This window comes from Melanerpes formicivorus, unplaced genomic scaffold, assembly GCF_026170545.1.
Source record: "Melanerpes formicivorus ecotype bairdi unplaced genomic scaffold, bMelFor1.0.p_v2 SCAF_68, whole genome shotgun sequence".
Classification (NCBI taxonomy): Eukaryota; Metazoa; Chordata; class Aves; order Piciformes; family Picidae; genus Melanerpes; species Melanerpes formicivorus.
The window spans coordinates 1,589,679-1,617,641 of NW_027142420.1; the positions used below are offsets into that span (position 1 = coordinate 1,589,679).

Genomic DNA, 27,963 nt, shown 5'->3' on the forward strand with positions numbered 1-27,963 from the left:
GCAGAAGCAGGACCAGGGGGGAATGGATCCAAGCTAGAGGAGGGCAGATTTAGATTAGAAGTTAAGGGGGTGCTGGGGGAGGAGAAGCTCAAGAGGAGCCAGCAGTGAGCACTTGCAGCCCAGAGAGCCAAGCAGAGCCTGGGCTGCAGTAAGAGAAGCAGAGCCAGCAGGGCCAGGGAGGGGATTCTGCCCCTCTGCTCCACTCTGCTGAGACCACAGCTGGAGCTCTGGGGCCAGTTCTGGAGCCCCCAGGACAGGAAGGATCTGGAGGGGCTGGAAGGTGTCCAGAGAAGGGCCAGGAGGAGGAGCAGAGGGCTGGAGCTGCTCTGCTGTGAGGACAGACTGAGGGAGTTGGGGTTGTTCAGTCTGGAGAGGAGAAGGCTCTGAGGAGACCTAATTGTGGTCTCTGAAGGGGGCTCCAAGAAAGCTGGGGAGGGACTTTTGAGGGAGTCAGGCAGTGATAGGACTGGGGGGGATGGATCCAAGCTAGAGGAAGGCAGATTTAGATTAGAAGTTAAGAAGAAGTTGTTCCCCATGAGGGTGGTGAGAGCCTGGCACAGGCTGCCCAGGGAGGTGGTGGAAGCCTCCTGCCTGGAGGTGTTTGCAGCCAGGCTGGATGTGGCTGTGAGCAACCTGCTGTGGTGTGAGGTGTCCCTGCCCATGGCAGGGGGCTTGAAACTGGCTGAGCCTTGAGGTGCCTTCTGACCCTGACAGCTCTGTGATTCTGTGCATGTAGCCTGGAAGCTGAAGGCAAAGCCTCTGAGCTCAGAAGCCCCTCTGAAGCCTGGCCCCGCTGGCTGCTGTGAACAAACTGCTGCTGCTTTAGCTGACTGACTTCCCAGCACCACACACTTGAGGAATATTTTCACCTCTCTCCTCAACATGTGACTGTGCAGTCAAAGGCAATCAGCCAGGGGAAACCAAGTGAATTAAACTGGAATGGAAAAACCGGAGCCAGCTTAATGTTTTCTGCTGGTCAGAGATTAACTGCGCTGTGGGCTGGGAAGGAGGAGAGGCTGCCAGGCTCAGGCTGGTTTGCAGTTTGTGCAGTGAGCTTTGGTTTGCTGTCAGGAAATGGCCTTCTTTCTTTCTTTCTTCCCAGCAGCAGAAAAAGGAGTTTGGGACATAAAATAGTGTGGGAATTGCCATGTGGTAAATCTGTGTGGATCCTGTTGGCCACCAAAAAGGTTTTAAGTTGCTAGGAATGCTTCAGCTGATGTTGCTGCTTGATGGCTCAAGGTGATAGATATAAGCTGAGATCAGATCCAGGTGTTTACCTCTGTAAGTATCAATTAATAATCTATTATGGGATTTATTAACAGCTAGGAGAGCTGCTCCTTGGTAATGTTGCCTCTGAAAAATGGACATTTGCACCAAATCCAGCTTGGAAGAAACCCCAACCCAAACCTGCATATTCCCTGTGGGGGATGAAAAGTGCTTTAAAATCTATGCTCTGAGCATGAATAATGACAGAATTGAAGTGCTTGTGGTACAGCAGATTAGGAAACTGTTTTGAATAGCATTTCCTCCTTTCTGAGTCCACAATAACACAGCTAAGCAATGCTTCGAAGTAGTGAATGTTGTTTAGGAGTCACAGCATTAAAGTGCTGCACTCAGGGCTTTAATGATGGATTTAATTGTTTGTGTCAGGGGAATTTTTCTTTGGGATTAGATTCTGACTCCCCTTACATTTAGAGTTCACTCCAAGTGTTTAGGGATTTTCCAGAGCATAGCCAAAAGAGCACTTCAGGGCTGTGTGTTACACTGCTGGGATCAGTGAGGTGAAGACAGGACAGAGAAAAGTCACCAAGTGTGGGATGTGTTTTACAGGCTGGAGTTTAAAGGCTGAGTGACATAATGAGGTAAGGAAGCACTGATATAGGCTGGGCAGGGACTGGCTTGAGAGCAGCCCTGAAGAAAAGGACCTGGGGGTGCTGGGGGAGGAGAAGCTCAAGAGGAGCCAGCAGTGAGCACTTGCAGCCCAGAGAGCCAAGCAGAGCCTGGGCTGCAGCAAGAGAAGCAGAGCCAGCAGGGCCAGGGAGGGGATTCTGCCCCTCTGCTCCACTCTGCTGAGACCACAGCTGGAGCTCTGGGGCCAGTTCTGGAGCCCCCAGGACAGGAAGGATCTGGAAGTGCTGGAAGGTGTCCAGAGAAGGGCCAGGAGGATGAGCAGAGGGCTGGAGCTGCTCTGCTGTGAGGACAGACTGAGGGACTTGGAGCTGTTCAGTCTGGAGAAGGCTCTGAGGAGACCTAATTGTGGCCTTCCAGGATCTGCAGGGGGCTGCAAGACATCTGGGGAGGGACTTTTGAGGATGTCAGGGAGTGATAGGACTGGGGGGGATGGATCCAAGCTAGAGGAAGGCAGATTTAGATTAGAAGTTAAGAAGAAGTTGTTGCCCATGAGGGTGGTGAGAGCCTGGCACAGGTTGCCCAGGGAGGTGGTGGAAGCCTCCTGCCTGGAAGTTTTTAAGGCCAGGCTGGATGTGGCTGTGAGCAACCTGCTGTGGTGTGAGGTGTCCCTGCCCATGGCAGGGGGGTTGGAACCGGATGCTCCTTGAGGCCCCTTCCAGCCCTGCCAGCTCTGTGATTCTATGAAGGAAACAGAAACCATTCAGTCTCTCACCTGAGTGACCTGCTCTGTGTATTTGTAGTCTCCTTCCCAGTGCAGGTTCTGCTGATTTGTAGCATTAGGTTTTTCACATTTCTCTTGGAAGTGTTAGGATGGAAAAGGCTCTTTCCCCCCTCCCCCCCATGAGGTTTGCTGTGACAGGGAAGGGGCACATGGAACGTTTTAGGATGTAGGATACACTGAGGGTCTCTCAGTAGTCCTCAGTGCTCACAACTTACTGAGTGTAGGAACTTTCTAGGTATTTTTGTGGGAGAAGTTGCAGAAAGGCTAAAACTGGTTTTGATTGGTTTTAATGTTTCTTTTTCCCTCCCCATTCCTCTTCCCCCTCACACTTCCCCTTTGCCAGCAGCCAGCAGCCCTGCCTGCCCCAGGAAGCCCTGCCAGCTGCAGGGGCACAGTCTCGATTCCCAGCCTGTTTCTCACCCCTTCAGCTGTTATTATCTGCTGATGACCAGGTGCTTCTGTGTGACCTAAGATGTTAGTTATGCTTACCCCATGTCCAGAATTTCTTTACTCATATGGTCAGAGCATTTATGACAAACCTCTTGATTTCCATGCCCAGAGAGACACCACCACAGACAGACAGGCAGACTGGCCCAAAAGCTGCAGAATTTTCTCGAGGCTGTGATGTTAAATGAGGAGGCTTGGTCAGCAGCAGTAATCCCAAACTATTTGGGGCAATTGCTGAAAAAGTCATAGGATCACAGAATGGTCTGGGTTGGAAGGGACTTACAAAGCTCATCCAGTCCAGCCCCCAGCAGTCAGCAGGGACATCCTCCACTGGATCAGGTTGCTCACAGGCCTGTCCAGCCTCACCTTGAAGATCTCCAGGGATGGAGCCTCAACCACCTCCCTGGGCAACCTGCTGCAGTGTTTGAGCAGCCTCATAATAAAGAACCAGAGCTGGAGGCAGCTCTGCAGGTGAGGTCTCCCCACAGCAGAGGGGCAGGATCCTCTCTCTCCATCTGCTGGCCCCCATCCCATCCTTCAGACTTGTCACCAGCACCACTCAGCTTGGTGTCAGCTGCACACCTGCTGAGGGTGCCTCAGTCCTGCTGTTGATGTCACTGATGAGTGTGTTGGACAGCACTACTCCCAGTACAGACCCTTGAGGGATGCCACTTGTCACCCAGCTCCATCGGGACATCGAGCCCTTGACTGCTGCCCTTTGGATGTGATCATCCAAGCAATTCCTTATCCACTGGATCCATATCTCTCCAGGTTAGGGAGAAGGATGTTGTGAGGGACTCTGTGTAGGACCCAGGTATTTATTTGTGATGCTGTTGTACCCTAATCTTTTGTGGGATATGGACCTAATAATTTCAGTCACTACAGAAGGTTCTTCTGAGAGCCAGTGAAACTCCCTTTAAATGTTAGCACGAAGACAACTACCACCATAGCAGCTGCCAGCAGCACCTTCCACCTTGCTTCCTTGTGAGGAGTTTGCATTCCACTTCTCTGCTTATTTATGCCAATTATACTTAATTATGCAAAGAAAAGAAAGCTGTTTGTCATCCAGAGCTGGAAGGGCAGATGTTGGCAGATCCTTCCTCTGCAATCTCTCTCTTTTCAGCCTTCAGTCTTCCCTCTTCTCATTTCAGTTGCAAACTCTGAGGCAATTTCCATTTCAGTATTTTTTTCCCTGTATTTTTCCAAGTAATGGAGAGAGAGAAAAAAATATCCTACTTTTGTTGCTTAGTTTGACAGTTTTAATCTGTCCTGAGGTGTTTTTCTCCAGTCTATGGATTAGCAAAAGAGGCCAAGCCTAATGAGCCCAAAGAGCTGTATTTTTCATCTCATCAGGCACTGAATGCTGATCTAATCCTTCTCAGTTGTGTTCAGTATCTTCATCAATGACCTGGATGAGAGGATTGGGTTGGACCCTCAGCAAGTTTTCTGGGAGGGGTGGCTGACACCCCTCAGGCTGTGCTGCCATCCAACCAGAGCTGGACAGGCTGAGAGCTGGCTGCAGGCAAACCTCAGGAAAGTCAATAAGGACAAGTGCAGGGTCCTTCATCTGAGGGAGAATAACCCTAGGCACCAGGACAGACTAGGGCTCATCCTGCTGGAAAGCAGCTCCTTGGAGTGCAGGTGGGCAGCAAGTTCTGCATGGGACAGCAGCAATGTGCCCTGGTGACCAAGAGGGCATCCTGGGGAGCATTAAGCAAAGTGTGGCCAGCAGGGCTGGGGAGGTTCTGCTCCCCCTCTGCCCTGCCCTGCTGAGACCACAGCTGCAATCCTGTGTCCAGTTCTGGGCTCCCCAGGTCAACAGAGACAGAGACCTGCTGGAGAGAGTCCAAGGGAGAGCCAGGAGGATGCTTAGGGGACTTGAGCATCTCCCCTGTGAGGAGAGACTGAGAGCCCTGGGGCTGTTTAGTCTGGAGAGGAGAAGGCTTGGAGGGGATCTTATCTATCAATATCTGAGAGGTGTGGGGGTCAGGATGAAGGTGCCAGGCCCATTTTGCTGGTGCCCAGTGACAGGCCAAGGAACAACAGGGACAAGCTGGAACACAGGAGACTCCGCCTCAACAAGAGGAGACACTGCTGTATGGTGAGGGTGGCAGAGCCCTGGAGCAGGCTGCCCAGAGAGGTTGTGGAGTCTCCTTCTCTGGAGCCTTTCCAGCCCTACCTGGATGCCTTCCTGTGCAGCCTGCCCTGGGTGATGCTGCTCTTGGCAGGGAGGTTGGAGTTGATCTCTGGAGGTCCCTTCCAATCCCTAACATTCTGTGATTCCTCAGGGTGCTAAGTGACATTTAAAGTACATCAGTTTGCAATCCAGACAGAAGATTTGTTCCCATTCTGTTCAGAGTTTGGTGGCCAGTAACAAAATAAAGTTGAGAGGCATTTGTCAAAGGTTAGAGTCTGAAGCTGTTCCATGTTCCCAGGATGACATGAACTTGGTAAGAGGTTAAGGAGGTACCTTTGTCTTAGTGAGGTCCAGTGGGTTTGCTCTCTCCTGTAACAGCTTCAGAATGAAATGTTTGGGGTTTTAATCCAGGGCAGCCTGGGAGTTTTACAAATTAAATGCATTTGGGGGTTGGTTTTGTTTCTTTTTCCCCCTCCCTCTCTTCCCTACTTGCTTACTGTCAAGACCCACTTTATTTCCCCTCTGGGGAATTGTATTTCAGTTAGTGCAGTCATGTGGGATGTGCTTGCATTGCCTGCCTGCTCCATGCTTGCAGCCCTACTGCTTTCCCACTCAGGTTTTTGGGTCTCCCTGGGTGGATGCTCAAGCAGTTCAAAGAGCAGCTTGGGCTTGGATAATTCTTGCACAGTCACAGTTGCTAAGATTTGCCTGCACACACTTTATGCACTCATCAAAACCTTCACAGCAAGGCTGGCATTGCACAGCTTCTCTCACCCCTGTGAGCTGCAGTCATTCCACCCTTGTGGCGCAGAGCAAGGACCTCAAGCTTTCTTCATGTGGGTTAGGTGTGACTAGAGGCTCAAGGGAGTTTCCAGGCTATAAACAAGGCTGTGACATAGGCTGGACTCAAGACACTAATAAGGTGGATGGTCAGTGAGGCAGAGCATGAAAGCAAGTTCAATTAGCTTTGCAAAATAAGTTGCAGCTCTGTCATCAGAGGGTTGGCTTCTCTGATGTGGAACCTTCATCAGAACTGATGTTGAATATGCAAATGTGGCTGCCAGCTGGGTGTTCCAGCAGGACAAATCAAAGGTGGCTTGGAATTCAGGTCTGCTGCAGGAGCTTTGGCTGCTAAAAACAACAGCTAATGAGAACTAATATTTAAACAGCCCTGGCTTTGCATGGCCATGGCAGTATTTCCACCCATCCTCTTGGTGATGTGTTCCTGAAGCAGCTGTCTTGCCTGCTGCTTGGCTTTCTTACTCACCACTCAGCCTTGCTGCACTCCCACAGCTCCTTCAGCACCCTGCTGGCTTCCCTTCACCATTCTCTTTTGTGTGGCTTCTGCCTTCCTAGCTGTACCTTTTGAAAGAAGAATGCTGCTGCTCTGCTTCCTTACAGGACATTGCCCCTGTGTCAGTACCCTGTGAGATAATTCCACAGGTGAAAGGAAGGATTTCTGAATTACTCACTCAATGAGATCTTTGGCATGGATGCAGGATGGAAAAGTCTAGATGCCCTGGGACTGTCTGAGGCACAGATACAGACCTGGTAAATCTGACCAGGAATGATCCACACCTTCCTGCACTGCAGTATCATAAAATCACAGAATGGCTCAGGTTGGAAGGGAGCTCAGAGCTCAGCTCCTCCATCCTCCCCACCATGCCCAGGGACACCTCTCAGCTACACTCAGCTGCTCAAGGCCTCATCCAGCCTGGCCTTCAACACGCCCAGGCAGGAGGCAGCCACAGCCTCCCTGGGCAGCCTGTGCCAGAGCCTCACCACCCTCCCTCCTAGTGAAGAGCTTCATCCTAAGATCCAGTCTAACATTCTTTTAGGCAGCATTTTGGGTGACACTCATTAGGGCAACTGAATGCCAAGAACTGTATTGTAAATGATGTGACAACTCTTTAGTGCTGCAATGTGGGGCATGTCCATTCAGCCACACTAACAAAATTGGATTTATTCATTCAGGAAAAAACCCAAAAAGTAACTTCAAAATACTTCTAGTTTGGCCTAGAGCCTCATCACATGCTCTACAGCTACCCCAAAGGAGGCTGGAGGGAAGCTGGGGTTGGTCTCTTCTCCCAAGTAACCAGCAACAGGATGAGAGGAATGGGTTAGAGTTGTGCCAGGGGAAGTTTAGATTAGACATTAGGAAAAACTTCTTTCCTGAGAGAGGTGAGGGCTGGACTGGATGCCCTTTGGAGGTCCCCTCCATCCCAAACCATTCTGTGACTCTGCATAACAGATTTATTACAGTATCACAGTACCACTTAGGTTGGAAAGGACCTTGAGGATCATCGAGTCCAACCTATCAACACAGACCCCATGACTAGACCATGGCACCAAGTGCCACGTCCAATCTCCCCTTGAACGCCTCCAGGGTTGACGACTCAACCACCTCCCTGGGCAGTTGCAAGAGAACTGTGAGCAACAGAAAGAAAAGGAAAAGGAAGCTTTGCCTCTCCTTTGGTTCCTTTGGCATCTACATGTGGAAGATGAAAGAATGTTAAGATGTAAAGTGAACCTTTTGGTGCATCAGAAACATGAGCAATAGCAGTCTGCTGTCAGGTTCAGGCAGGGGCATGCTTTAGTGTGCTGCAGCTTATCACTGTGCCTTGCAGCCCAGCAAGCCTTCCAGAGCCTGGGCTGCAGCAAGAGAAGCAGAGCCAGCAGGGCCAGGGAGGGGATTCTGCCCCTCTGCTCCACTCTGCTGAGACCACAGCTGGAGCTCTGGGGCCAGTGCTGGAGCCCCTAGGACAGGAAGGGTCTGGAGGTGCTGGAAGGTGTCCAGAGAAGGGCCATGAGGATGAGCAGAGGGCTGGAGCTGCTCTGCTGTGAGGACAGACTGAGGGAGTTGGGGTTGTGCAGGCTGGAGAAGAGAAGGCTCCCAGAAGACCTAATTGTGGCCTTCCAGGATCTGAAGGGGGCTACAAGAGGCTGGGGAGGAACTTTTGAGGGTGTCAGGGAGTGATAGGACTGGGGGGGATGGAACAAAACTAGAAGTGGGTAGATTGAGATTGGCTGTGAGGAAGAAGTTGTTCCCCATGAGGGTGGTGAGAGCCTGGCACAGGCTGCCCAGGGAGGTGGTGGAAGCCTCCTGCCTGGAGGTGTTTGCAGCCAGGCTGGAGGTGGCTGTGAGCAACCTGCTGTGGTGTGAGGTGTCCCTGCCCATGGCAGGGGGTTGGAGCTGGCTGATCCTGGAGGTGCCTTCCAGGCCTGACAGTGCTATGACTCTGAAAGAGACGATGACCCTTGGCAGGAGCGGCACTGGGGGCTCTCTTAGCTGCAGCGAGGCTGAGGGCAAGGCTGTGCTCAGAAGGATTTAAATGGGAATGCTTTCCCAAATTAAATTCTGCTAAGCTGTAATTTTATTTTTAAACTGAGGCTGCAAGAGTGGCAGCCTTGAGGTTGCTGGCTTGCAGTGGTGGCTGGTATTTATATCTGCTGCATTAGCATGCCAGGGGAAAATCTCATCTGACAAAAATCCATTAGGCTAATGACCCACACTTCCATTTGACTCTGCAGTTTGAAGAGAACACAGCTTCTTGTAGTGTGGTCTTCTGTTTGATTCTCAGCATTGTGACAGGACTGCAAGGAAGAGCTGCAGAAATGAGTGGAATGACAGGGATATTTTCAAGTGCATTAAGCAGGCTGCTGGTTAGGTGCTTAGACACCTCAGGCTTCGGTGAGTGGTGCAGGGCTGAGTGAGGCCAAGGGAAAGGGCCGGGTTACATAACGAGGAGGGTTTGCTTTTGCTTTCACACTGCAGCTCTTTGGGTGCAAGGAAGCCTTGCTCAGGCTCAGTCACTTGTGGCTTCTCCTGGTGGGTTGTGCAGCTCTTTTACCGTGCAGGGGTTATTAGAGGTGCAAGGAGCATCTTGCAGCTCTTAGAAAATCAGTGATGCACTAAGCCTGGAAAAAAAACAAACCCAACAACCACCCAACAAAAAAAGTTTTCCCAAATGAATAGTTCACCAAAACAGAAAAAGCTGTCCCCAAACTTGACTGGCTCTGAGGTGTGGATGTGTCAGAGCTGAGGCTGTGAAACGCTGCTTGTCATTTCAGCACAGCCTTGCTGAAGTGTGAATAAATGCAGACTGTATTTAAAAAGAGATGTAGGTGGTAGCTATTGATAGGAAGTTCTGGCTCCTTTTTCATTGCTTCTGATCAGCAGTTTTAAGGCTGCTCTAATTAGCCAGTCCTCTGTTGAGCCTTCTGTAGGATGAAGGAAATGAGTGGTGTTGAGCAGTAGCTGTTCCAGAACAGCAAGAAGCCCTCCTCTGAGGACTTCTGAGACCTCCTCCATTGTACTGTGCTTCCTTCATTCCTTTCTTTTTCAGGCTGGATGTTAGGAAGAAGTTCTTCCCCATGAGGTGGTGAGAGCCTAGCACAGGTTGCCCAGGGAGGTGGTGGAAACCTCATCCCTGGAGGTTTTCATGTCCAGGCTGGATGTGGCTGTGAGCAACCTGCTGTAGTGTGAGGTGTCCCTGGCCACGGCAAGGGGGTTGGAACTGGCTGAGCCTTGAGCTCCCTTCCAGCCCTGACAGTTCTGTGATTCTGAGGGTGTGGAGATTGTTGAATGCCTCTGAACTGTGTGAGCCTGCAGTGGCAGAGCTGCAGTGGCAGAGCTGCAGTGGCAGAGCTGCAGTGGCAGAGCTGCAGTTTGTACTGGTCCTGACCACAATCTTTTCACTTGTTAATTTCTGGCAGCTTCTGTTGCGTGGTAGGGGACAGGCCAATGCCCTTCCACCTGCACACACTCAGGTGCAGTGTGCTGACAGGCAACCTCCTCGTGTCAGGAGTATTGTGTATTGCTTTTATCCTGAGGAATCTGCCCTCTCAGATGCACACAGCTCTTTGGTTACACAGTTTGCCAAGAAAATCTTTCTGAGTCGCACTTGTGGCACACTCAAATCTTCTTAATTGGAATCCTTTCACAGTCTACTTCCTCTCCTAATTCTCCATCACCTTTCTTTCACTGTCTTCTGTCTTGTAGCCCTCCCTCTCCTTTCTCTCATCTTAATCCCTGACCCTGCTGAGCTTTCAGCCAGCTCCTCTTGTGCTTTGCTCTCTCTTTGGCACCTTGACTGGCTCACATGCTCTCACTGCCCCCTTTCTCTCTGCTTTACGTCTACTTAACATCTCTCACTTCTTGTACCTCAGATGCTTTCAGAATTCTCAGTGTTTGTTCAGAAACAAGTAAGTAGGCCTTTCCCTCTTAAAAAAATGCATATATTCTTTGTCTCAGTCAGTGGCTGAGCCTGACCTGCAGTGTGCTGTCTGACATCTCTTGCCTCTTTCTCTTTTCAAGGATGAGCAGAGGGCTGGAGCTGCTCTGCTGTGAGCACAGACTGAGGGAGTTGGGGTTGTGCAGTCTGGAGAGGAGAAGGCTCCCAGGAGACCTAATTGTGGCCTTCCAGGATCTGAAGGAGGCTACAAGAAGGCTGGGGAGGGACTTTTGAGGGTGTCAGGGAGGGATAGGACTGGGGGGAATGGATCCAAGCTAGAACAGGGCAGATTTAGATCAGACCTTAGGAAGAAGTTGTTCCCCATGAGGGTGGTGAGAGCCTGGCACAGGCTGCCCAGGGAGGTGGTGGAAGCCTCCTGCCTGGAGGTGTTTGCAGCCAGGCTGGATGTGGCTGTGAGCAACCTGCTGTAGTGTGAGGTGTCCCTGCCCATGGCAGGGGGGTTGGACCTGGATGCTCCTTGAGGCCCCTTCCAACCCTGACAGCTCTGTGATTCTGTGTCAGGTTTTGTGTCCTATGGTGTTTTGTTTGTTTAGCATTAAGTGCACTGCCAAGTGCAGAAGGTTTTGGGTGGTTCTGTAGGTTAAATCCTTCCACCTGCAAGAGTATGTCTCCTGTGATGTGATCAGGACACAGAAAGATCATTCTTTTGTTTGCACATATTTAATACTGAATGGAAGCATTGCAGCATTAGAATTACTTCTTTGGACAGTATCTGCTCTCCCTTCCCAGGAAAGCATCAAGCTAAAGTGCTCCTACTTTTAGTACCTGTTCATTTCTTCATTGTTCTCCATCAGTCCTAGCTTGTGGGAGTATCTACTGGGGACTAACACTGTACCTGGATAGATTCCTGCAGATGTGCACTTAGGACTGTCTGTGGTGAGGATAGGGCAGGCTGCATATTAGAATGAAGGCATGGAAGGTTCTATTTCATTGGTGAATATGTGTGAACTGCTGTTAGAGACTGCCACTGGAGCTGTTGCTGCTGCAATGCTGCAGTCATGCTTCCACTTCTTATGGATTGATCAAACTTTAATAGCTCCTGATAAAATCATGTATCTCCTGTGCTCATCTGAAACAGAGGTTTGTAACATGGCAGCTGAAATTGTTCACCTGCTTCTCACAGCCAGGTGGGGAAACAAATGTTGGTTCACAACAGAAAGAGTTATTGCATCCAAAATACAATTTCATAGCTCTGCCTGGGGCCTTCTCCTCTCCAGGCTGAGCACCCTCAGCCTGTCCTCACAGCAGAGCTGCTCCAGCCCCCTGAGCATTTTCATGGCCCTCCTCTAGACCTTCTCCATCAGGTCCAGCTCCTTCCTGTGCTGAGGGCTCCAGAGCTGGATGCAGGGCTGCAGGTGAGGTCTCCCCAGAGCAGAATGAAGTGGCAGAATCTCCTCTCTCCATCTCCGGCCGTGCTGCTTTTGATGCCACCCAGGCTGTAATTGACCTTCTGGGCTGCAAGCTCACGTTAGGACTGTTAGATATGAGCTTGGTAGTTTTGATGGCACTGTCTCAGACATCTGTTTTCAGTTGGATGTAGAAAATCAGTGTAACAAAACTTTTTGTGGGACCTTGCAGAAGCAGATGGTCACAGAGGCACAGGATCACAGCATACTAGGGGTTGGAAGGGAGCTCCAGAGATCATCGAGTCCAAGCCCCTGCCACAGCAGGAGCTACCCAGGGCAGGTCACACAGGAACACATCCAGGTGGGTGCTGAAAGTCTGTAGGGAAGGAGACTCCACAGATCTTTATTTAAGTGGCTTCTCTAAGTTGATTCTGAGCATTCACAGCACGCTGTCACTCTCACTCAAGAAAAAGTGTGTGTCAGACCAGTCTGGCCACTGCTGCTAATGAGGTTATAGAGTACAGGAGACACCAGCTGTCAAACCCTCGCTGTATCTCTTGGCTTCTTCTAGGCTGGTGACAAAACAGGGTTTGTATCCTCTAAGGATCAAAAAAGGATGTCCCCTATGGACCAAAATAGGATGTGAGGAACAAGTTCTTCCCCATGAGGGTGTTGGAGCACTGGAACAGGTTGCCTGGGGAGGTGGTTGAGGCCCCATCCCTGGAGATATTCAAGGTGAGGCTGGACAGGGCTCTGAGGAACCTGATCTAGTGGAGGATGTCCCTGCTGACTGCAGAAGGTTGGACTGGATGAGCTTTGGAGGTCCCTTCCAACCCAACCCATTCTATGACCTCCCCTAAGGACATCCCCTAAGGATTCAGGAAGAGACTTCCCTCCTGAAGACCAGCAGTTAGCATGGAGTGAGCCTTCTGCCACAGGATCTTAAATGGTTAGTCTGTGATAGATGTGCAGCAAAGCTGCTGCCCATTGCCTGGGGTTCCAGATTTTGCAGTGTCTCCTGGGCTGCTCTGTGACTGCCTGCTGGCTAGCAGGCAAAAGAATGTCACATGCAGCTCAGAGTCCTTCCATGAGGGGGAGGAATAGCACAGGCCTCCTCCTGCTAGCAGAGGGCAGTTTTCCACTGCTGAATCATATCCAAAGTGGCCCAGATATAAATCCCACAGTGCTAATGACTTCTCTTGCTGTTGGTAGTACCCCTGTTATTCACCCAGGCTCTTCTTTGAATTGCTGCTCCTGCTGCCTTTGCACATCCCTGGCCATGCTTCATTCACTCCAGCCTTAATGCTTACACTCAAAATCTTTATGTACTAACATTTGTACAATGCAGAAGTGACCTAAGTGATCCCTGCAAAGACATTCAGCAGTGCTGGGACATCTTTGAGCAGACTGCAATGTTTTGGAAGTCTGTTGTAAAAGATGGAGATAATTTAAAGTCAGTCTTAATGCCTCTGCTCAGCTGCACCCTGTGATAGGACAAGGGACAATGGATAGAAACTGCAGGAGGCTCCACCTCAACATTCCTGGGGAGGAAGAATGACCTGCAGCGGGACAGGCTGGGAGGGGAGCTGCTGGAGAGCAGCCCTGGGGAGAAGCACCTGGGAGTGCTGGTGGAGAACAAGTTCTGCATGGGACAGCAATGTGCCCTGGGGGCCAAGAAGGCCAAGGGGGTCCTGGGGGGCATCCAGAGGAGTGTGGCCAGCAGAGCCAGGGAGGTTCTCCTCCCCCTCTACTCTGCCCTGATGAGACCTCCACTGCAATATTGCATCCAGGTCTGGGCTGCCCAGCTCAGGAGGGACAGGGATCTGCTGGAGAGAGTCCAAGGGAGGGCTGCAAGGCTGCTGAAGGGACTGCAGCACTGCCTGGGGAGGAGAGGCTGAGAGCCCTGGGGCTGTTCAGTCTGGAGAAGGCTGAGAGGGATCTGATCAATGGCTATCAATAGCTGAGGGCTGGGGGTCAGGAGGCAGGGGACAGGGACAGGCTCTGCTCAGCTGCACCCTGGGATGGGACAAGGGGCAGGGGATGGAAACTGCAGCACAGGAGGTTCCAGCTCAACATGAGGAGGAACTTCTGCCCTGTGAGGGTCCCAGAGCCCTGGAGCAGGCTGCCCAGAGAGGTTGTGGAGTCTCCTTCCCTGGAGCCTTTCCAGCCCTGTCTGGATGTGTTCTGTGTGACCTGTGCTGGGTTCTATGCTCCTGCTCTGGCAGGGGGTTGGACTCAATCTCTGGAGGTCCCTTCCAACCCCTAACATTCTCTGATCCTGTGACCTTAGTGAGAACTATATTTCAAGTTCCCTATTGTGCCTGCTTGCTGACTGAAGTATTTCAGAGACTCTGAGTGACAGCAGTGCATCATTTGTCCAAAAAAGAGAGGAGTGATTGCCTCAGAGTTAGGAGGCTCAGCACAGGACTTGCAGGGGTTAGGGTGTGCTGTTCATCATCGTGCCTGGTGAGAGGATTCTCTCTGTATCCTTGAGGTTCCAGTACCTCATACCTGGAAATGTAACAGGATAAAAGTTGGGTTTTTTACACTGGCAAAGTCTGTGTGGTAAAAATTGCCAAGGAAGCTTTCACTACCCAGTCCTCCTGCATTTCCTTCGGTGTCTTCCATTCCCCTGTGACAACAGAGGGCAGCAGATCTGTGTCGGGCAGCCTGCTCCCTCCTGCACGCTGTGCCCACAGGAGGCACTGCCCAGCTGGTATGAGCTGGAAGAACTGGAAGGCAGTTTGGACTTCCTTGGAAGCCTTTTTTTCAGAGGGAGAAAATAATACTAGATTGGCCACTCAGTTAAACTGCCTGAAGGATAAACATCTGGATTTTAAACCTCCCTAAATGCAGCCTGGGATGGAATGGATCCATGAGAGTGTGTGTGCATAGATCTGCACTAAATAGAGGTGAAGGCTTTTTCCTTCCTGGCTTTTTAAACTCACACTTAGGCATTTCAAAGCATTCATTATGAATTTCATCACAGAATCATCACAGAATGGCTCAGGTTGGAAGGGACCTGGACAGGCTGCAGAGCTGGGCCCAGGACAACCTCATGAGGTGCAACAAGGCCAAGGGCAAGGTCCTGCAGCTGGGGCAGGGTAATCCCAAGCACCAACATAGGCTGAGCAGGGACTGGCTTGAGAGCAGCCCTGAAGAAAAGGACCTGGGTGTGCTGGGGGAGGAGAAGCTCAACAGGAGCCAGCAGTGAGCACTTGCAGCCCAGAGAGCCAAGCAGAGCCTGGGCTGCAGCAAGAGAAGCAGAGCCAGCAGGGCCAGGGAGGGGATTCTGCCCCTCTGCTCCACTCTGCTGAGACCACAGCTGGAGCTCTGGGGCCAGCTCTGGAGCCCCTAGGACAGGAAGGGTCTGGAGGTGCTGGAAGGTGTCCAGAGAAGGGCCAGGAGGATGAGCAGAGGGCTGGAGCTGCTCTGCTGTGAGCACAGACTGAGGGAGTTGGGGTTGTGCAGGCTGGAGAGGAGAAGGCTCCCAGGAGACCTAATTGTGGCCTTCCAGGATCTGCAGGAGGCTGCAAGAAAGCTGGGGAGGGACTTTTGAGGGTGTCAGGGAGGGATAGGACTGGGGGGGATGGAGCAAAGCTAGAAGTGGGGAGATTCAGATTGGCTGTGAGGAAGAAATTGTTCCCCATGAGGGTGGTGAGAGCCTGGCACAGGCTGCCCAGGGAGGTGGTGGAAGCCTCCTGCCTGGAGGTGTTTGCAGCCAGGCTGGAGGTGGCTGTGAGCAACCTGCTGTGGTGTGAGGTGTCCCTGCCCATGGCAGGGGGTTGGAGCTGGCTGAGCCTTGAAGTCCCTTCCAACCCTGACAGTTCTGTGGTTCTATGACCTCAGAGCTCAGCTGCCCCAACCTCCCCTCCATGCCCAGGGACACCTCTCAGCTACACTCAGCTGCTCAAGGCCTCATCCAGCCTGGCCTTCAGCACCCCCAGGCAGGAGGCAGCCACAGCCTCCCTGGGCAGCCTGGGCCAGAGTCTCAGCAGCCTCCTGCTGAAGAACTTCTTCCTCAGCTCCAGTCTGACCCTGCTGTGCCTCAGCTTCAAACCATTCCCCCTTGGCCTGTCTCTAGACCCCCTGATGGAAAGTCCCTCTGCAGCCTTCCTGCAGGATCCCTTCATGCCTTTGTGTAGCAAATAAACCTAACTGAGCCACAGGCTTTGAAATGATAGAAACAATCTGAATTGCTTCTTGGGCCTATAGTGGGTTGCCAGTTTGCAGAGAAGGTTCCTGGGTCAGGGCAAGGAGCAGTGAAATCCAACTTTTAGAGCTTGCAGAGTGGTGAACTTAAGGGGAATACATGGCCAAGTGTTTAAGAATTTGCTTAGATGAGAACAGTTAGGGAGAGGTTTGTCATGGAATGGCTCAGGTTGGAAGGGAGCATCAGAGAGCATCTGCTCCAAACTCCCTGCCTTGCCCAGGGACACCTCTCAGCCTCATTCAGCTGCTCAAGGCCTCATCCAGCCTGGCCTGGAACACCCCCAGGCAGGAGGTCTCTTTCCATATTGCACTGTTCCAGGGGCTGCTGGGTGCCTTAGCACACAAGTGGGTGTATGCTGAGGGTGGGCAAGGGGTTCATGGAAGAATGGGCTTGTCAGCTAGCTGGGCTGGACCCGATGAGCTCAAGGCTCTTCTCTAACCTGAATGATCTGTGGTTCCATGATCTCCCTGGTGGAGAACAGAGTCCTGGTGATGGACTTCTCCCCAGCCTGCCAGCTGCACAAATACCATGGGTGAACGTGACAGGGCATAAAATGAAACGTCAGCAAGAGCTGAATCTCTGCAGCTGAGGGAGGTTCTTCATTTTTCCTGTAGTCCAGGAAGCATTTGGCAGGGCTGAGTGTTCCTAGCTGTGCCACAGCTAATTATGGGAAATAGCAGCTGCTGCAAGAGGCACTTCTGAATGTGACCTCTTCCTACAGCTCTGTATCACTTAGGAATCAAGGGAAGGTGCAAGAGTAACCACATTGTGGCCAGAATTCACTGCCAGATGGGACTCTTCTCTTTAGCAGCACCTAGCCTAGGACAGACATCTTGAAACAGAGGGAACAGAGCTAAAAATAGTTGATTCCAACTGACTGTGGAAGGAACTTGTAGTCAAGCTTTGCTGTGCTGGAGGTAATGCTCAGTGGGGTGGGCAAGCAGTGAATAAGTACTTAGAAAACCAGAATGAATCCCCCAAGGTTTGTCCAATCAATCTGGAGAGCTGCTTTAGCTTCATGTTGGACTTAGCAGCCGCCTTGGGGATGTCTACCAAGCACATTCAGGAGGGCAAGTGAGAGTGCCTTGGCAGAGGAGGTGAAAGCTGAGGCACCTCACCTGTGTGTGGGGGAAGGACAAGCAGCTCATTTCTTTCTTTCTGTTAGCTCTCTCCTACCAAATGTAAGTACCAAAAGATTTTTTTATGGCTGGAATAAACCCCCAAGTCCAAGTGTGTGCCCCCTTTGTGCCATTCTCTGCTGTTGTACAGCAGCAGGAGTGCAAGGGAGCACCAGGAGTACAAGTGAGGGTGTGGGGGGGGTGCAGCAGAATTTCCCCCAGACAGAGCTTTCTAGGTTTAGGGGTCCTCTGCAGCTGCATACAATGACTTCATTTCATTTCATTTCACTTCCACATTCCAGCAGAGTCTGCTTTAAAGGATGGCTTCACTGAACAGCTGACTAATTTGGATGTGGCAAACAAAGATGAAGACCCTTGGGGTTTGGACTGCAGATTGGGGCGTTCCAACCCATTTGCTCATTCAAATGAGAGAGAGAAGATCAACAGAAATGTCTTGCATTTGAGCCTGGAACTGAATGTGAGTAGGACTCTCTTCATGCTCTCTTGGCTTTCAACCAACATTTATTGTATACATTTACAGTGCTGGCATGTCTAAGCCCATGTTCCTGCAAGGGTGGTGTTCCAGATGGTCTGTGAGGCCATATGGCCTATGTGCACCTCAGCCTGAGAGCAGCACATACAGAACATTCTTAGTGTTGTGTAGATAGATGAAGATATATCCTGTGTCCTTCCTAAAATCATCAGGGATGCTTAGTTGAAAGCAGGGGGAAGTGGATTGCCAGAGCTAGCAACTTGGAGACAATGAGGATAAGAATAGGTACCAGGAAGATCATAGAATCCTCCAGGTGGGAAAAGAGCCTGGAGAGCATCAGGTCCAACCATCAGCCCTGCTCTACCACTCACCACCAAACCACATTGCTAAGCTCCACATCTAAATGACCTTTAAAAACACCCAGGGATGAGGACTCCACCACCTCAGCCTGTTCCAGTGCCTGACCACTCCTGCAGTGAAAAAGTTCTTCCTAATTCCAGCCTGAACCTCCCCTGCTGAAGCTTGAGGCCTTTCCCTCCTGGTCCATCACTGATGACCTCTGAGGAGAGACCAGCAGCAGCCTCTCTCTGTTGTCCTTTCAGGTAGCTGCAGAGGGTGATAAGGTCTCCCCTCAGCCTCCTCTTCCTCACACTGAACAGTCCCAGCTCCCTCAGACTCATTCTCCAGGCCCCTTCCCAGCTCAGTTGCTCTTCTCTGCACCCCCTCCAGTCCCTCCATGTCCTTCTTGTGTGGAGGTGCCCAAAGCTGCCCCCAGCACTGGGGCTGTGGCCTCCCCAGCTCAGAGGGGCAGTCCCTGCCCTGCTCCTGCTGGTCACACCACTGCTGAGCCAGGCCAGGATGCCTTTGGCCAGGATGCCTTTGGCTTTCCTTGCCCCCTGGGCACTCTGCTGGCTCCTCTCCAGCTGCTTGTCCATCAGCACCCCCAGGGCCCTTTCTGCAGGACAACTTTCCAGGTTTAGACTCGAGGTGAGGAGGAAGTTCTTCACTGAGCGAGTCATTGGTCATTGGGATGTGCTGCCCAGGGAGGTGGTGGAGTCCCCATCCCTGGAGGTGCTCAAGAGGGGACTGGATGTGGCACTTGGAGCCACGGTTTAGTCATGAGGTCTGTGGTGACAGGTTGGACTCGATGATCCTCGAGGTCTCTTCCAACCTTGGTGATACTGTGAGACTGTGATCTGTGGTCCTGATGCTGAGCCCTGAGGAACAGCACTTGTGCCTGGCTGCCAGCTGGATTTAACTCCACTGAGTACCACTCCTTGGGCCCAGCCATCCAGCTGGTGTTTGATGCAGCTGAGTCTGTGCTTGTCCAAGCCATGACCAGGCAGGGCTTTCATGAGAATCCTATAGGAAACAGTGCCAGAGGCTTTATGCAGGCCCAGGTATCCACAGCCTTTCCCTTATCCACTAGGTGGGTGAACTTCTCATAGAAGGAGACGAGGTTGAGGCCCTGGACACAGACTGCTGAGAGCCATGCTGTTGCTTCTCAGAGTTTTGCAGCAATGATAGAATCACAGAAGGGCTTAGGTTGGAAGAGACCTTAGAAATCATCTACTCCAACCTTTCTGCCATGGCACTGAAGGCAGACTGGCTGTGAATTATGTCAAGAGAAGTTTCTGGGCTTGCTGGGGCACAAGACATTGAAGATTCAGATGGCAGCCTGAGCTGACCACAGTGTGAGACACTTGCTCATCATGGGCCAGCCTGGGCCAGCTGGCAATGCTCATATGCTCCTGTGATGAGCAGTAACCAGCCTAGAGATCACAAAATCACACAATGTTAGGGGTTGGAAGGGGTCCCTAGAGGTTGTCTGCTCCAACCCCCCTGCCAGAGCAGGATCATCTAGGGCAGGGCACACAGGAACACATCCAAGTAGGTTTTGAATGTCTCCAGAGAAGGAGACTCCACAACCTCTCTGGGCAGCCTGCTCCAGGGCTCTGGCACCCTCACCATACAGAAGTGTCTCCTGGTGTTGAATTGGAACCTCCTGTGTTCCAGCTTGTCCCTATTGTTCCTTGTCCTATCACTGGGCACCACCAAACAGAGCCTGGCACCTTCATCCTGACCCCCGGCCCTCAGACAGGGATAGACCTTGATCAGATCCCCTCCAGACTAAACAAGAGAGAGACACATTTTGGCAGGAGCATTCACATTGGAAGGGGAAGGGAACACCATGCAGTAAAAGAGGCAGGAAACAGGCAGGAATGGTTGCTGGAAGGTACTTTAAAGACTGAACTACATAACAAGGTTGTGCCAAGATCATCACAAATCTGTGTAACAGTGACATCTCTTGGTGGAAATGCCAGAATTCCCTTAGTCCATGGAAAAGGCTTTTCATGATGCTTGCACTCCCCCTTGCTATTCTCTTGAGCTTGTTATAAAATTGATTTCTTGTCCTAACTGCCTTTTCCTGAAGTAATTCATTGGGAAGTTGTTGCAGTGCTAGGAAGGGATAGGTGTTGTCCCAGGGGGTGCTGAAGGCCAGGCTGGATGAGGCCTTGAGCAGCTGAGTCTAGCTGAGAGGTGTCCCTGGGCATGGTGGGGAGGTTGGAGCAGCTGAGCTCTGAGCTCCCTTCCAGCCTGAGCCAGTCTAGGACTGACCACTGCTCCAAACATGCTAGAGCAGGGAGAATCCAGTCTGCACCTATGGAGTCACTGTATGGAGCAGGAGGAGTTCCAAATTGAAAGCCATTTAAAGCAATAATTTGAGCAAAAGAAGAGACATCCTCCAACAGCCAGCACTGTGCTGCCTTTTTACTTCCTTTTTTTTTTAAAGCAGCAATTTCTGTCTAAAAATCCAATCATTATGAAGAAGGGAATTGTTTCAGTTCCTTGCAGTCATCAAGGAGCAGTATTTACCCCACTGTTCCTAAGAGGTGGAGAACACAAGCCTCAGTTTCTGTCAAGAAAAAGGGTGCTCAGCATGGGCTGGTGGACTGCACCCAGGACCCTTTAGCCTCCAGTTCACTCCATGGCATTCTCTTGAAAGTCTTACAGGATGGAACCCTGAGGGAGTTACTTGCAGATCTGAAAGCCTACTGTGCTGCTTGAAGATTGAGTCCAGCTGTGTGACAAGGGATGGGAGGAGGACCTCCCAAAAGAATGGGAGTGCAAAGGCTGCTGCTGGTGCTGCCATCAGACCCCACTTGCACTGCTGCAAGAAATGTAATAGCCAAAACCAGAGGAGATCTGGGGAGATAATGGCACTAAGCAGAAAGGCAGCTCCACCCTATTGCTTTTATGGCATCTTATCTCAGCTGAAAAAGAAACCATAAATGGGGTGTGAGGATGCAGCTCAGATGACTCTGAACTCCTAACTCTGGTGAATACTTGGAGTGGATTTTGGGTTATTTATTTATTTAATTAACTCACCTTTCTGAACTCTCAGACCACGTGCTGTGGCTGCAGAACAAAAGGCCTCTTGGAATGAAAAGAAGGTGCAGAGATGGGAACCTAGAAGAGGAAAGCACACAGGGAAGAGATTAAAAATTGATCTCCACTCCATTCTTTGTTACACCAAGAGCTGGCCTCTGTGCCTTAGTGCAGGAAGATCTTACTCAGTTTACTTAGCTTACAGTGAGCTTTTGTTCCCTGCCTTTGCTTCTTGGATGTCTGCTGGTTTTGGCCAGGAGTTAAGCCAACACATCTCTCCTGCAAATTCTGCCTCGGCACTACCCTGGGTTTGTTTCCCAGGATTCCTTTTTATAAGGAGTCCTCCCTTTTCCCAAGGAGTCCCATGGAAAAGACAAGAGGTGATGGGGACAAGATACTGCTGAAGAGATTCCCTTTGGAGTCCAGAAGAAAGTTTGTCACTGTGAGAACAGTCAGAGATTGGAATCTCTGAGGGACTGGAGCAGTGTCCTTTGAGAGCCCTGGGGGTGGTTAGTCTGGAGAAGAGAAGACTGAGAGGGGATTTAACAAATGTCTATCCATATCTGAGGGCTGGGGGTCAGGAGGGAGGGGACAGGGACAGGCTCTGCTCAGCTGCACCCTGGGATAGGACAAGGAGCAATGGATGGAAACTCCAGCACAAGAGGTTCCAGCTCAACATGAGGAGGAACTTCTTCCCTGTGAGGGTCCCAGAGCCCTGGAGCAGGCTGCCCAGAGAGGTTGTGGAGTCTTCTTCTCTGGAGCCTTTCCAGCCCCATCTGGATGTGTTCTGTGTGCCCTGTGCTGGATTCTCTGCTCCTGCTCTGGCAGGGGCTTGGACTCAATGATCTCCTGAGGTCCCTTTCAACCCCTAGCATCCTCTGATCCCAAGGGAAGCAGCGAAGTCCTCAGTTTCAAAGCTCAGCTTGACAGGATGCTGAGCCACCTAACCTCAACTCCACTGTCACCTAGAAAGGTTGGAGCAGATGACCCTTGGGGTCCCATCCAACCTGGCACTTTTTGATGATGGGTTCTAGAGGCTTAGATGTTCCCTAGGTTTATTGCATGCAACATCCATGCCTTCAGGCTTGCTTCATGTGCTTTCTGCTTCACTCTTTCTGGTAACTTTTGATAAGAACTACCATAGCTGTGCTTCTGGTGCTACAGCCAAACTTAATTAATTGCTAATAACAGCAGATCCAGGGAGGGTCTCCTCCCCTCTACTCTGCCCTGCTCAGACCTCACCTGGAGTACTGCGTTCAGTTCAGGGCTCCCCAGCTCAGGAGGGACAGGGATCTGCTGGGGAGAGTCCAAGGGAAGGCTCCAAGGCTGCTGAAGGGACTGCAGCACTGCCTGGGGAGGAGAGGCTGAGAGCCCTGGGGCTGTTCAGTCTGGAGAGGAGAAGGCTGAGAGGGATCTGATCAATGGCTATCAATAGCTGAGGGCTGGGGGTCAGGAGGCAGGGGCAGGCTCTGCTCAGTTGCTCTCTGGGATAGGACAAGGAGCAGTGGATGTAAGCTGCAGCAGAGGAGGATCCATGTCAACACAAGGGGCAACTTCCTTACTGTAAGGGTCACAGAGCACTGGGACAGCCTGCCCAGAGAGGTTGTGGAGTCTCTTTCTCTGGAGCCTTTCCAGCCCCTGTGTGACCTGTGCTGGATTCTCTGCTCCTGCTCTGGCAGTGGAGTTGGACTCGATGATCTCTTTGGGTGCCTTCCAACCCCTGACATCCTCTGAGCCTGTATAGTGCTGCTTTTAGGATTATTAATTAAAACCAATACAATGCCCAGCTCCTCAGGCCTCAGGCAGATTGCTCAGATAATGGTCAAGAGTGAGGTACCAGGGCTAAAAATACCAGTGGAAATCCAGGACTTTCAGGTTTTCTTCCATCTTCTCTGCCTTTGTTTCCCCCCCTTTTCTTCTATTTTAGAGCATTTAAAGAGTTCAAATGCTAAGTATAAAGGAGATAAGCAGCAGGGGAGGCAGGCAGAAGAAGCAGGAGAATGTTAAGATCATTATCAGTGGGGCTGGGGACAGGGCAGAGGGCAGGACTGTCAGCTGAGCTTTGGATGGCTTCCAAGCACCTGCGCCTCAAGCACAGCCTGCTGCTTCACGTGCCCCTTCTGAGGCCTGCCACAGTTCCTGCATGCTTGAGGAGTAGATTCTTTGCAAGGAATCAGGCACATTTTCATTGCTTTAAATTTTGTTATGCTAAAAAATAACCCCAAAGCAAACAAAACCCCAAACAAACCAAACCAAGCTTTTCTGTATGGTTCAGCTGCTTTGCCTATTTATCTTTGTGCTCTCTTCGTGTTTCTCTAGTTTGCTGTGAGAGTGATCTGAAGAGGAAATCTGACTAGATATGTGATCAGAAAGCCTTGAGCCCTGCAGTGTGTGAGTGGCAGGAAGGAGATCACTTTATTCTGGCTTCATTGTCTTGTTTCCTTCAAAGCCTGCTTTAACATCTACCTTAGGAGCTCATAGACACCTGAAGAACAGAAGTGGGGAGAGCTGTAGGTGTGGCTTCTGTCTGCGATGAAATGTAGGTCACAAAGGGGGTGTGGGTTATTAAATGTGCTTTAAAGAGCCAGGAATGACTGTCCTTTGTCCTTTTGTATTGCTAGAGCATGGAGGGCTGCTGTGACAGGTGCTGGGGGCTTGGCTGGGGCTCTGGAGGCCTGTCAGGTTTATGAAAGCAGCAGACAGGGAACATGAGCACAACAGAGGTTTTTTATCATTACTTTGCTTTTTTTCCTGGAGATTTTGGAGTTGTTTCTTCTTTCAGATGCAGTATTGCAGCCTGTGCAGAGAGGCTTCCCTCACGAGCTAGATCCACCCAGCATTAAAACCCTGCTGCCAGCAAACTGGCTCCATCTCATTTGCACATGACAATGGGATGGGTTCCTTCCCCTGTACAGACGTGAAGGGCACGCTCCCATGGATGTGTTTGACCCACAAACAGCACCACTGTGGATTACATTAGCAGCTGTCTAGCCCCTCAACAGGGATGATATCCTCATACCTCAGCTATGAGGATAGCCTGGAGAAGACTCTGAGGGGACCTCCCAATAGCTGAAGGGATCCTACAGGAAACCTGCAGTTTAACTCTGTGTAAGGGTGTCCACCAACAGGACAAGGGGAATGGATTTCAATTGGGGGAGAATAGGTTTAGATTGGATCTGGGGAAGGAATTCTTCAGTACAAGGGTGGCAAGACTCGGGAATGGATTGTCCAGAGAGGTTGTGGATGTCCCCTCTGTGGAGATGTTCACAAGGCCAGGCTGGATGTGGCGCTGAGTAACCAGGTCTGGCTGAGAGGCATCCCTGCCTGTGGCAGCAGGGTTGGATTAGATGATCTCTAAGATCTCTTCCAGCCTAGGCCATTCTATAATTCTATGAAGCTGTAAGAAATAAATCTTTACAAGGTGTTATTTGGGGCTGAGAGTGCATGGTCTGACTGGGTGGTGACATTGAGAGGCTGGCTGCTGTCCAGCTTTTGGCCATTTCTCCAGGGGCAGAGACAGAGAAGAGTTCCTTTGCTCATCCTAAAGCTTGAAGGGTTCTTCTCACTTCCTAGAGATCATTATCAAGAGGAGAGATCCCCAGAAAGCAGTATAATCTTCTGCAGGCTTGTGAGATTACCTCTGTGTTTATAACCTATATATCTCCTTCTGGAGATACAGTTGTTCAGTGTTCAGCTCTGAAGTTTTCTGGCATCTCAGTACAATGCCTCATAGAATCACACAATGGCTCAGGCTGGAAGGGGCCTCAAAGATCAGCTGCTCCAACCTCCCCATCATGGGCAGGGACACCTCTCAACTAGACTCAGATCCCCAAGGCCTCATCCAGCCTGGCCTGCCTGAGGAGGCATCCACAGTGCAGCCTGTGCCAGAGTCTCAGCACCCTTGTACTGGAGAACTTCTTCCTCAGCTCCAGTCTGACCCTGCTCTGCCTCAGCTTCAAACCATTCCTCCTTGGCCTGTCTCTAGACCCCCTGATGGAAAGTCCCTCTGCAGCCTTCCTGTAGGATCCCTTCAGCTATTGGAAGGCAGCTGTAAGGTCCCCCCAGAGTCATCTCCAGGCCGAACAACCGCCCAGCTGCCTCAGCCTGGCCTGACACTCAAAGCACCATCCTTTGTCACTGCTGTTTGGTCATTGTCTCATGACTTCTGTTGGGATGCTGTGTAGTAATTGATGGGTTTCCTGGTTTAAAGTCCCCTTTTTAAACCAAACTTTTCCTCTGTGCTGTGAAAAGTCATCAGTGTGGAGCTTGTGGCTGTTTCCAGTAACCTGCTTATGTGCAGTGTTCCTCGGACTGCTGCAGCTTGGTGCACCTAGATTAGGACAGTTTTATTCTAAGTCTGGGTTGCTGTTACTACAAACAGAGAAATTTGGTCATGACCTGAACAAATGTGGTTAGTCTAAGAGACACCACAAAGCTGTTCTGAGAAGTGTATTTTTTGTTAGTGAGCAGTGAAGCTGTGCTTGAAAAGAATGTAAAGCTTACCCATCAAAAAAGTGAGTGAAACCCCAGGCAAATAGGTACAGAAAGAAATGCATCAGCAGGGCATAGCCATAGACATTACCAGCACAAGAAAAGAATGAGACCTGTGGCTGAACAGAAGAAATAGATGTGAATTTCAGTGGAGAATCCTCTGGTTCAGTAGGGTCACTTTGCCCCAGTTTTGTCATAAAATGGAATGTAGAATTGCTGTGGAGCTGCCTCCCAGAAGCCTTCTCACAGAGGAAATCACCAGCTGCCTTCCACTTGTTTTATGAAACCTGGGATTGTAAGAACAGGTTGCTGCAGGGAGTGATAAAGACTCTCTTTCACAGGATGAAGGGGCTGGAAGGGACCTCCAGAGATCACTGAGTCCAACCCCCTGCCAGAGCAGGAGCAGAGAATCCAGCACAGGGCACACAGAACACATCCAGGGGGGGCTGGAAAGGCTCCAGAGAAGGAGACTCCACAACCTCTCTGGGCAGCCTGCTTCAGGGCTCTGCCACCTTCACAGTGGAGAAGTTCCTCCTTATCTTGAGGTGGAACCTCCTGTGTGGGACTTTATATCCATTGCCCTTTGACCTTTCCACACAGAGCTTCCTTTTATGCTGTTAGTACCTCTCAAGCCTAGAGAAGCGAGGGAGCCATGAACTGTTGGTTTTCTGTCCTTGACACCTGATGATCAGCATAGAGGAGAGGCAGGTCCAGAGTTTACTGCAGGCAGTAGTGCAGAGGATGTTGTTTTGTGGTAAACAGCAGATAAAGCTGGGAGTGATGATCCCAGTGCCCTTTGTCTGTAGGTATGCTCACAGCCCTGCTGTTGAAAAGGGGATTTTCAGCTTCACCTGAGACCTTAGTGTTACAGTCTGGTTTCCAGGAAACTTCCTGCAGTAGATACCAGGAGTTCTGCTGTTGACTTTGTGATCTGTTTTAGCATAGGGCAAAGGTCACCACAGGCTTTTGTACAGTCTAAATTTTCAGAAGCTAACCCCAGAGTTGAAGATGTTTGGGTACTTTGTTGTTGGCTGTAATGCTCAGTTTGCCAGTAAGCATTTTGTGGTGCTCTGGGGCAGTGCTGTGCCCTGCAGCTGATTTCCCTGTGAAGGGCAGTGTTCTCCACCTTGCTTGTTTACACTTACTCATAGATTCATAAAATGGTTTGGGTTGGAAGGGACCTTAACTGTCATCCAGTTCCAACCCCCTGCCATGGGCCCCTGGGACACCTCCCATCAGCCCAGGTTGCTCAAGTCCCCATCCAGCCTGGCCTTGAACACCTCCAGGGAGGGGACATCCACAATCTCCCTGGGCAAACTGTCCCAGCATCTCCCCACCCTCACTGTAAAGAATTTCTTCCTAACCTCCAGTCTAAGTCTGCCCTCCTCAAGCTTCAGTCCATTCCCTCTCACCCTATCACCACAAGTCCTTGGCAAAAGTCCCTTGCCAGCTTTCTTGTAGGCTAAATGCCTGGCTGTGGAATGCCCTTCTAACTTGGGGGCAGGAGAATAAGTCTCTTTGAATTCCCAAGGTGCCAGTGTGGAAATTAGACAACACAAACTTCTCCAGGGCCAGGAAATAAATAACAAGAACATAAATTCCTGCAGAGATTTGCAGTCTCTGCAGGTTTAAAAGTAAAGGGACAGAAGTGAAGACTTTTGACTGGAACCTGCCCTAAATGTTACTGACTTTCTGAATATCAGAAGTGCTGCTGAGTATTTTGTGACTTTTATTTATATTGTCCCTGACAGCTTCTGTTACTACTGAACTGCAGTGTCTGGTGTTACACAGCTGAGTGGTAGCAGTAACCTAACCAAATCCTACACACACACCATTGCCATGGTGAGGGGCTGGAGCACAGCCTGGGAGGAGAGGCTGAGGGAGCTGGGGGTGTTTAGCCTGGAGAAGAGGAGGCTCAGGGGAGACCTTCTTGCTCTCTACAACTACCTGAAGGGAGGCTGTAGCCAGGTGGGGGTTGGTCTCTTCTCCCAGGCAAGCGGCACCAGAACAAGAGGACACAGTCTCAAGCTGTGCCAGGGGAGGTTTAGGCTGGATGTGAGGAAGAAATTCTTCCCAGCAAGAGAGATTGGCCATTGGAATGTGCTGCCCAGGGAGGTGGTGGAGTCACCATCCCTGGAAGTGTTAAAATAAGACTGGCTGAGGCACTTGGTGCCATGGTTTAGTTGATGAGATGGTGTTGGGTGATAGGTTGGACTGGATGATCTCGAAGGTCTTTTCCAACCGGGTTGATTCTGTGATAGAGAGGTGAAAGGTGCAAAACACAAACGTCAGCAGAGGTTGTCCTGGTTTGAGAGAGTTCCAGCTGCAGCTGGCCGGCCTGCCCGATTGCTAAACAGTTAACTCCGGCATTCCTGAGGGCTGGCTGTGCACCCTGCCCACCCAAACAGCTCCCAGCCGCTGGGTGTGGCGCAAGCCTTTGA

At 50.9% G+C, this 27,963-nt stretch overlaps 1 protein-coding gene across 3 annotated transcripts in view; it reads left to right on the plus strand.

The window, feature by feature from the left end:
- The window catches only part of FMN1 (formin 1), a 191,262-nt gene that overhangs the window by 10,811 nt on the left and 152,488 nt on the right, over positions 1–27,963 (plus strand). For 2 of the 3 annotated variants that reach the window (XM_068162902.1, XM_068162904.1), the window contains exon 2: positions 17,451–17,626. In XM_068162902.1, the coding sequence (XP_068019003.1) occupies positions 17,451–17,626 (176 nt within the window). The remainder of the gene's footprint in view (positions 1–17,450; positions 17,627–27,963) is intronic. The other variant, XM_068162903.1, reaches the window with a different exon arrangement.